The 9,995-nt window shown below is 42.1% G+C and overlaps 2 protein-coding genes across 2 annotated transcripts; one reads left to right on the top strand and one right to left on the bottom strand.

The window, feature by feature from the left end:
• Positions 1-82: 82 nt before the first annotated feature.
• On the top strand, positions 83-2,835 carry LOC107095510 (mitochondrial import receptor subunit TOM40 homolog). The gene is made up of 8 exons (XM_015391641.1): positions 83-88; positions 183-275; positions 356-457; positions 525-630; positions 837-959; positions 1,026-1,102; positions 1,285-1,387; positions 2,201-2,835. The coding sequence occupies exons 1-8, from the start codon at positions 83-85 to the stop codon at positions 2,338-2,340; spliced, it is 750 nt and encodes a 249-aa protein (XP_015247127.1). The 3' UTR covers positions 2,341-2,835.
• A 2,887-nt stretch (positions 2,836-5,722) lies between these two features.
• Positions 5,723-7,544, bottom strand: LOC107095514 (apolipoprotein A-IV-like). Its single transcript, XM_015391647.1, has 4 exons — positions 7,407-7,544; positions 7,287-7,334; positions 6,590-6,740; positions 5,723-6,444 (listed from the first exon to the last, which is right to left on the bottom strand). The coding sequence occupies exons 2-4, from the start codon at positions 7,318-7,320 to the stop codon at positions 5,865-5,867; spliced, it is 765 nt and encodes a 254-aa protein (XP_015247133.1). The 5' UTR covers positions 7,321-7,334; positions 7,407-7,544; the 3' UTR covers positions 5,723-5,864.
• Positions 7,545-9,995: the final 2,451 nt, after the last annotated feature.

Consider the following 9,995-nt stretch of genomic DNA (forward strand, 5'->3'; position numbering starts at 1 on the left):
TTTATCCAGCAGCCCAACAAAGCCTGGTTTTAGTTTAGAAAACATGCAAATAGAAACGGATGAACGGGTCCCCCCCTTTGGAATGGGGGTCGTTTGGCTTCATTGTTCGCCTGCAATGCCCCATACCTGTCTAAGTCTCTGATGTTTACGGTTTTAACACTCAGTAAACCGGATCTTTCCAGGTGAATCACTCTCTGCTGCTCAGCGCCACCGGAGACTCCAGCTACAGGTTTGGAGCGACGTTTGTTGGATCCAAACAGGCGGGTCCTGCAGAGGTACGCAGCAGTCGAAGCTCCGCCCCCCCGGTCTGTCTGGGTTAGGATGGTAAAACCAATGATCTGCTCTGCTTGCTCAGTTCTTCCCGGTCATGGTGGGAGACATGGATAACAGCGGCAGCCTGAACTCGCAGATCATCCATCAGATCAGCAGCAGGATCCGCTCCAAAGTGGCGTTCCAGGTGAGCAGAGCTTCTGATGGCTGCGGGTTTCATGCGGGCTCCTGCTTTGATGCTGATCTGTCCGCAGACGCAGCAGCAGAAGTTTGTGAACTGGCAGGGAGACGCCGAGTTCAAGGGAGATGACTTCACGGCGGCGGTGACGTTTGGAAACCCCGACGTCCTCGCCGGCTCTGGTACGGCCTCCAGAACTCAGATCCAGTGGGATGTTGGGGAGGGTAGGGCGGGAAAAGGTTTTTCTCCTCAACAACCAATCAGGATGCAAATTGAATCTGATGGTTGCTATGGAGACTTGGTTAGGTTTGAAGATGTCCTGGCTTTTTTGGCGTCCCCCTTTTCCGGGTTGATCCGTTGAGTCTGACTGAAGCTCTGCTTTCATCAGGGATCGTCATCGCTCACTACCTGCAGTCCATAACTCCGGCTCTGGCGCTGGGAGGGGAGCTGGTTTACCACCGCAGGACCGGAGAGGAGGGCGCCGTGGTGTCGCTACTGGGTCGCTACACAGGTGAGTCCCACCGTCGGCTCGCCGCCGAACCGTCCACACGTTTCCTGACGGCTTCCCTCTCTGCAGGCGGTAACTCCATCGCCACGCTGACCCTCGGCTCGACCGGAGCTCACGCGTCGTACTACCACAGAGCCAACGACCAGGTGACTGCCTCCGCCGTTGCTACAGCAACCGCTGTCTGCAAAACTCTTTTTTTTTTTTTGATGTGCCTCAAACTTCTCAGCCTGTTTTTATTTTGGTTAGAAGATGTGATGCAATGAAGGGATGTTAGAAGCTAAAAGGACCCGTTGACCTTTGACCCCTGCGCATCTCTGTTGTCCTGCAGCTGCAGGTCGGCGTGGAGTTTGAGGCCAGCTCCCGGACGCAGGACTCCAGCGTGACGTTTGGCTACCAGCTCGATGTTCCCGGAGCTAACCTACAGTTCAAAGGTCAGCGATGTTCAATTCAACTGATGCTGCTCAGGGTTCCTGTGGTTAGAGGGAGAAAGCCAGAGGTTACCAGGACCCCTGAAGCTCCGCCCCCTGCAGGAAGCAGCTCGTCATGACATGGGCTTAGGGTCAAATGCAGCTGAAGTTTGATGTATTCAATTTCTATTCAGTTTATTTCTATAGCTCCAATTCACATCATGTCATCTCAGGTCACTTTCCAGTTCACCAGATCATCCAGTCAGATTGATTCAAAGTTTTCTATCTAAGGAAAACCAGCTGATTGCATCGACTCATTGACTCTTCAGCAATCCCTCACACTAAGCATGCTTGTAGCGACAGTGGAGAGGAAAAACTCCCTTTGAACAGGAAGAAACCTCCAGCAGAACCAGGCTCAGTGTGAGCGGCCATCTGCTGAGGCCCACTGGGGTTCAAGGAGACAGAAGCAGACATAGAAAAAGAAGCATAGATACAAAAGGCAACTGTCAACCAGCTCCACAGGCGGCCCCGTCCAGGAAACACACAGCCAGGCAGACGAGCTCCGAGCCAGCTCCCATGTCAGAGGATGAAGAGAGCACATCCAGTTAGTCAGAGAGACAGTTAGAGATTGAACTAACAGATTCTGCAGAGTGGGAGAATAGAGATAGAATGAAGCAGAAAGATGAAAAAGGGGTCCCTATGTCCTCCAGCAGTCTAAGCCTATAGCAGCAGAACTGTAGAGATAGCTCAGAAACAGCAGTGAACCAGGAGGCTGTTATCAGGTTCTGGTGAGGATGATGTAGAGGAGATGTTCTGATGCTGTTTTTCTGCCTCCAGGTTCCATTGACAGTAACTGGGTTGTCGGAGCGACGCTGGAGAAGAAGCTGCTTCCTCTTCCTCTCTCTCTGGTTCTCTGCTCCTTCCTGAACCACCAGAAGAACAAGTTCCAGTGCGGCTTCGGCATCACTATTGGTTAGAACCCAGGAGGGACTCGGACTCTAACGGTTCTGCAGCGTCAGCGCCTCAGCCGGTCTGATCCTGCTGCGTCCGGCTGCTGGTCGTTAGTAGAAGAGGAAGTCGTTAGCAGCTTAAATCTGAAGGATGGGCGGAGCTTCAGTCTGAAGGACGGCAGATATTCAGTCTTCCTGCTCCGATTCTCCTTCCTGTAATTTTTATTTTATTTTATTTTGGTTTCTGAAGGACTTTTATCTTTTCTTTGAAGTCCTGAACCGTTCCAGCTGCACTATATGAACCTCCTGCTCTGATGTTGGTTCTGTTAAACCCGTTTGGATCGACTGTTTATTCCTCCTGCTTCGTGTCAAACAGTCTTAAAGAGTTTATTTTCCTTTTTTACAAAATCTTCAGTCTCTCTTCTTTTAGTCGGTGAGATGAAAACATCAAAGAAACATTTGTTCAAAGGTATAAAGATTTAATTAAAGTTTGAATTATTTTTAATCAGAGCATTAAACATGGATGGTCTCTGGTGTCTGGTTAGTGGATTTCTGGCTGTAACTGGTTAGACTGGGCTCTATTTTTATCTCCATGCTATGCTTAAGAGTTTTATTTTGAAAATCTTTTGGAAGCCATGAAATATTTTCTTTTTTTTTTGTCATTTTTTGTGTTTCTCATACGATCCGTTCTAATTTGTGGTCGTAAAGCAGAAAACTTGGAAGTTTTCAAAGTATTGGAATATATCTGAAAGGCAGTAATATTGCTGCTTATCATTCCCAAAGAAATAAAGCTTCAAAGAGGCTTTAAAGCCTGGAAACATTGAGTCTTTGGCACGGCGGAGGCGTCGTCATGTTGTGGGAGAAACATGATGAAAAGGAATCCATGCCTCCAATGTTATTTTTAATTGAATTTGTCTAACTGATCAATGATTCCAAACTTGCGTAGAGTTTTAGTTCAGAACCACAGATTTCCCTCCTAAATGGGCCTGAATCCTCCTGATGGGCAGGAAGTCAGGATCTGAATTTGAATCGAGTCACTGAATCTGCGTTTGTGTCATTTGAAGTCAAAATGCGTTAGTTTGAAGATAAATTTCACTCAATCTGCATTTAAAGGAAAAGTCGTTAAGGAATAATCAATGGATCATTATTTATACTTAAAACTACCTGTGGCTCCTCCTCTAAATAGGTGGGCTGGTCCTAAAATATGGACTGGATGTGAACCTGGTATGTCGTCTGTTAGCACCAAGGCTGTGTTTAAATAGCGGACTGGATTTTTAATCAGCGTGGAATTTTTATACATAAATAATTGGAAAGGAGTTGAGTTTTAATGTCCATCATTTCTTAGCATGGAAAAATGGGGATAAGGAGTGAAGATACTGAGATGGGTGACAGTTGACAGGCCTGTGATGCTAACAGCGAGCTAACCTACAGCTATGAGCTAAAGACACTAAATTAGCATAGTTTGCCACCCGTGTTCCATATGATTAATAATATGATTGTGACATCTGTTAGAGCTCAACATGATGTAAGATAAGTTTAACTTTGTGTAAAACATCAGTGAATCTGTGTTTGATTGCTCCACAGTTTAAGGATCCAGGTTTTCTAAAACTTTCCTACTGAAATACATTTTTAATTCTTTATAGGGCAAGTTAGTGTTTTTGATCTCTTCCTCCCCCCCTACAAATGTAGTCCCCCCCCCCCTTGCTCAGTGAGGTCTAGAACAGTGGTTCCCAAACTTTTTTGCCTCAATGTACCCCTACACATTTTTCCACCCAGCTGTGGTACCCCTAAACTGACATTCTTTTATTTCACATTCTACTCTTCATTTGTGGAATATTTTTTTAATGTCAAGCATAACAGCATGCAGAAACTTTTAGAACTGTTTTATTAAAATAGTAAGCTGATTGTAACAACAACAAAGATCAACATTTTCCTAACAAACAAAATATATCCCAAATGGTGATATATTAACATAAATATTTTAGTTTCAAGAACACTTGAAATAAGTTTTGCCAATATAACCAGAACATAACAAGTATGGGCCTCAAACAAATACTTGTACTATTGCAAAAAATGCTGTCTATGTCAGTTTAAATGGGACACATGTGCCTGTCTCTGACTGCACAGTCTATTGATGAAATAAAATGAAGCCCCTCCTCTTAGAATATATTTGCTTACATCAAAATAAATTTACAAAATTGTTACAATGTAAAACTGTACATTCAATATAAAACTCTCATCAATCTATGAAAAAATCCCGTAGTGACCTCGCGGCACCCCTAGGTGTCGTGGCACCCACTTTGAAAACCCCTGGTCTAGAAGCACAAGATCTATATTAGCCATTCAGCATAGATCCTGCTACATGGCTGAACATCTTATTTTGGCATCTGACCAATTAGATGAGCCCTTGAAAGTTATATTACCTACTGGAAATTAAGTTGGAAAAAAAGTAAAAAGCTAATTGAAAAGGTAAAAAGTAAAGCTAAAAATTTAGTAAGCCTAGTTAACAATTATATTTAGGTTTATAAACTAAAAGATGTCAGTGCCAGTATCAGCATTAATGCCTCTAAGGTTCTGTTGGACCAAACAAAAAAATGCATTTCTTTCACTCTCATGTTTTTCATTAATTTCTTCTTGAAGCACTTTTGTTATTTTTCTTAATATATTCGGGCAAGTTGGCGTTTCTTCTTATTACATTGATATTAATTTTTATCCATCAGAATATCCATATTTTTTTTAAATGTTCCAAAGGTAATAAGATCTTGTCCTGGATTCCAAGAACATTATTGGCTGGAAATGTTGATTTCCAAAGTATTTCACTGAGCGCCCTATAAAGGGTTAAACATAGAGATAAAAAATGTAAACCTTTATTTTTTATCCTACAAAAACCTTTTTTTAAGCAAATGCATTCGGTTTTAAATTGTTAAATATAGTTTCAGTTTGTTGAAGATCAATTTTACATTAATGCATTTCTTTTAAATTACATAAACACAGATTCAGGAAAACTAAAAGTTAATTTTCTGATGCTGTTATTATTTTCTGCACGTTGTGTTTATTTGAGCCTCCATAGTTCTGTCTGAGCAGAACGGGATGACCTCTGACCTCGGATGACTCGGAACACATTGCAAAATATTTAAATCTGAATAAATATTTTTTTCTTAGAATAAGTGCATTTTTTTCTTGAATTGTGGAGGAAATTTAGACCCTTTGCCAATGGAACTAGACAATTTATATTTAGAATAAGGAAAATCAAATACATTTTCTTATTTCAAGTGTGTTTTATCTAGTTATCTTATTTTAAGAGTAAAAATACTCATTCCATTGGCAAATATTCTTAATTTAAGACATTTTTACTGATTTCTCGATCGTTTTTTGCAGTGTAAGAGGCAGAAACAAAGACTTTTGGAGGTTAAACGTTTATTTCTGCAAATTTAAATAAATGTTGACAGGAGAAGAGGAATGAGAAGGTTGAGAGGAACCAAACTGATCTTCCTTCAGAAGGTTCGGTTTGTGTGAAATACAATGAGTCCGAATAAATACCAGGAGTCTGTTTACTGGGTCTTCTGGGTGAAGGACGCCCACAGAGCAGCCAGCCTGTTCTTCAGGTCCTGAGCGCTGCCATCCAGGCTGGCCCTCAGGTCCTCCCCGTACGGAACCAGACTCTGCTGGATCTCCTGGCTCTTCTGGGCCACCTGGGTCTCGAAGCTTTGAGCCAAGGAAGTCACCCTGCCCTGGAACTCCTGCAGGCTCTGCTCCATCTTCTCCCTCACCTCTTCAGTGTGGGGAACCATGTGGGCCTGCAGCTGAGTCACGCCGCTCTCCAGCTGCCCCTTCAGCTCCTGGCTCTTCTGCAGCAGGACAGCCTTCAGGGCCTCGGGGTCCACGGCCTCAGCCAAGGGGGTCGCCTCCTTCTTCAGCTCCTCCACCCGGCTCTGGAGGCTGGTCATCAGCTGCTCGCCATAGGGCTTGATGCTGGAGCCCAAAGCGGTCAAATCGTTCTCCAGACGGGTTTTCAGCTGCTCCGCCTCCTGGTTGAACCGGGTCAGGAAGTCCTGGGTGAGAGGAGCAGCCTGAGTCTGCAGGGATACGATGTACTGGTTCACGGCGTCGGCGCTCTGGGAGATCTTGGTACTGATGGAAAGAAAAGCCTCTTATTATCCCACTGTGTTCTGACCCATTTTCCCATCCAGGCAGCCAGACTGGACCAGAACCACCCTAAGTGGCTGCCTGGAGGAGGATCCAAAGAACTGAACCGTCACAGAAATCCAGTTCTTACTTCACTTCCTGTCCAAGTTCGGACTCTCGGATCTGCTTCAGGGATTCCTCAGCGGTCTGCGTCGCCTTGGCAACGTAGTCCCAGAAAGCGTCCTTCACCACCTCCAGGTTGGTCTTCGGAGGCTCGCGCCACAGGATGTTGGCGTTACAAACTGTGGAGGAAACGTGCTGGTGAAGATTCTCAGTCATGTAAAAAGTTATAAACATTCCACTGGACTTTGTTTGCAAGTTTGAAGACGTTTCTCTTCCATCCAGGAAGATTTTTCAATTCTAAATGTCAGAAATAGCGTTTAGTTCCAGGTTTTGCAATGCCCCATACCTGTCTATGTGTTTAAGGTTGGTATGAAAAACTTAAACAGAGGGGGGGGGACCTCACCTGTTCAGCCAGGCCAACTATTCCCTTTCAGAGACTTAGACAGGTATGGGGCATTGCAGGCTAACAAAGAAGCCAAACGACCCCCATTCCAAAGGGGGGGACCCGTTCATCCGTTTCTATTTGCATGTTTTCTAAACTAAAACAAGGCTTTGTTGGGCTGCTGGATAAAACCTGGAACTAAACGCTATTTCTGACATTTTGGATTGAAAAATCGTCTTCAAACTTAAAAACAAACTTCAATAGATTGTTTTTTGGACTTTTTTTGGAATATGGCGGAGCGTCACGTTAAAAAACTGGAAAAAAACTCCCAAGATTTGCTCACCTGAGAAAAGAACCAGAACCACCAGGAGCTTCATGTTTCTTCTCTGTGCTGCAGAATCAAAGACAATCGTTCAGATCCAAAGCCAAGCCTGCATTGATCAGACAGAAACCAGAGTTTCACCTTCCAGAAGCTGCTGCTGCTTTCTCCTTCAGTGTGGGGTCGGTCTGCTCTGCACCGCCGGGCCCTCCCGGGTTTTATAGCCCCGTTTGAGGGTAAAGTCCTGCTGGAGCTGCACTGTTGGACACATTCCTGTCACCGCTGTCATTCCACATCACAATGTGGGATCATCCCCTGAATCAACAGCTCTGACCAGCTGAAACCACTGGAAGGGCGTCACATGCTGCAGCAGCTCTACGGGCGGTTCTGTTTGGACCCACTGGCAGGTCCGGTTTCAGCCTGCTTTCCCTTCCTGCTCGCTTCCAACACATCTGAGCAGAAACAACAAACACATCCTGCCCTCCTAGTTCAGCTCAGCCGGTGGCCATTTTATTAGGCACAATCACAGGCTGGCATTTTGAATTCAAAGGACCAGGAGGGGATTAGAGCTCTGTGGACAAAAGGACGTTTTCCAAACCTCAAAATAATCTCTGACTTAAATTAATAATTTCTAATATTCTCACCAAGCGTAACGGACAGTAACTGCTGCTTTAACCATCCGTTCACTAAGTTAGACTCTAGCTAATCTGTCATGCTGCTAATTCATCTGTATTGAGTTTAAAACTGAAAACCTGAGAGAATCTTAATCTGTATTTTATGAGATTTTTGCTTTCCTTTCCGGGTCTTTATCCTCCTCAGCCTTTTCAACCAAACAACTTTGTGAGAAATGCAGGTGGAGGATTTACTATTAGGTAATACTGGGCAGTTGCCCAAATTCCTGGGGGCCCCATAAAACTGTTAACATGTAAGGTTAATAAAAATATTCCTTATTTGTGCACGTTAATTATGTTTTTTATTTGAAAAAAAATCTTTGGCTAAAATGCCATCAGAACGCTGATAATATTAAGTGTTTCTCAGCCCAGTTTGTCAGACATATATAATAGAATGCACAAATTAAAATATAAGTAAATGAACCTTAAAATAAAGGTATTTTCCTTTGACTGGAGCAGGTAGGGAAGAAGATTTTTATTTTTTTTTTAATAAAAAGAACTCGACTCTATTGCCTTATTTCAATGCATATGATCTAATTATCTTATTTTAAGATGCTGTACTTGTAAATTTGATGCTTCCTCAAAAGCTTAATTGGTCTGAGTAAATTTGTGATTCCTTCTGGTGTTTTTGAAGAATTGTAACTTGTATTAATTAATAACTTCTAAACTTTAATTCCCACAGATGGAATATCTGCTGCCACGTGCAGCTCTGAGCTGAAAAATACAAATATTAAATTTATTTACATTATCATCCTACATTTAAGAATTTGCTTTTTTTTATTTTATTTTTTTTATGGACAGATATTTTACCACAGACCTTTGCTTATTTTGCGGGTTAAATTCTACAGTTTTATCTCCTTTGACAGAAATTATTGGTCATAGAGAGGAAAAGAAGAAGAAAAGGGACACAACCTAGAACAGATAATGGATGTCTATTCTATTAACATATCTCTATCTGGAGAATGGGGCTGTTTTATGTGTTGTCTTCTCTATTCAGAGGGCCCCCTGCCTGTCTTTGCCTAGGGCCCCAATTTTCCTGGAGGTACACTGCAAAAAAAAACACTAATAAAACAAACTGATTTGAGCAGGTAAATAAAATAATTTGCTAATGGATTAAGGATTGACGTACTTCAAACAAGATCATTAGAAATTAAGTGCTTGAAATAAGATGTTTTTTGTTGTTTTGTTTTGCTCTAAATTTAAATGTAAATTATCTTATTCCATTGAAACAAAGTCTTGCTTAACTACTCAAAAAAAGGGATAAAACAAAACATTTCAAGAATAATGACATATATTTCATTTTTTGCTGTGTAGATTCAGAACCATTATCTCTGTGCTATGGGGTCAGATAACAATCAAAAATACAACAAATGTCCAGTTTACATCTGTAAATGTAAATCAGTAATGTAAAAAGATTTCTTTTTGTTCTTTGCCAGGTTACATTTTATTACCTCTGCCAAGGAGGTTATGTTTTTAGGAGAGTTTGTTTGTCTGTCTGACCGTGTCCAGGATAACTTGGAATACTTATGAATATATTTAAATGATATTTCTATCATTAAAGTCGTAGGGAAATCATATTTAAATGTCAAATCATTCTGGTTTAAACATGTATATAAATGTACTCTTTATCAGACCAGATTGTCCTAAAATTTAGAAAATTTCTATTTAAAAAACAAAATTCTGTCTTAAAATCAGTTTTTTTCTCGTTATCTTCTGCAGGCCAGTTAGTTCTACGTCAGCCTGAACACCTAAATTCGGCCAATCATATATCAGCGGTCATCTGTCAATCAAATGTTTTCAGTCATAGCATCTTGATTCATGTGTCGCAGCTAATATACGCAACGGTTGAAACCAGAATCCTTTCCTTTCCCATTGAGTTGCGTCCCAGTGTTCACGGGGATGGACGTCTGTGTCTTCAGCAGGCGTAGATAATCAGGCCTAAATAATCCAGATTAAAACAGATTCTGTCTAATAATCTCAGCATTATTTATTCTGGTAGGACCATTATCATTGATGTGAGTTTATTACACCTTAATATTAGCTGCCTGTTGCGAGTTGGAAC

Source organism: Cyprinodon variegatus, unplaced genomic scaffold, assembly GCF_000732505.1.
Source record: "Cyprinodon variegatus isolate N-32 unplaced genomic scaffold, C_variegatus-1.0 Scaffold553, whole genome shotgun sequence".
NCBI lineage: Eukaryota > Metazoa > Chordata > Actinopteri > Cyprinodontiformes > Cyprinodontidae > Cyprinodon > Cyprinodon variegatus.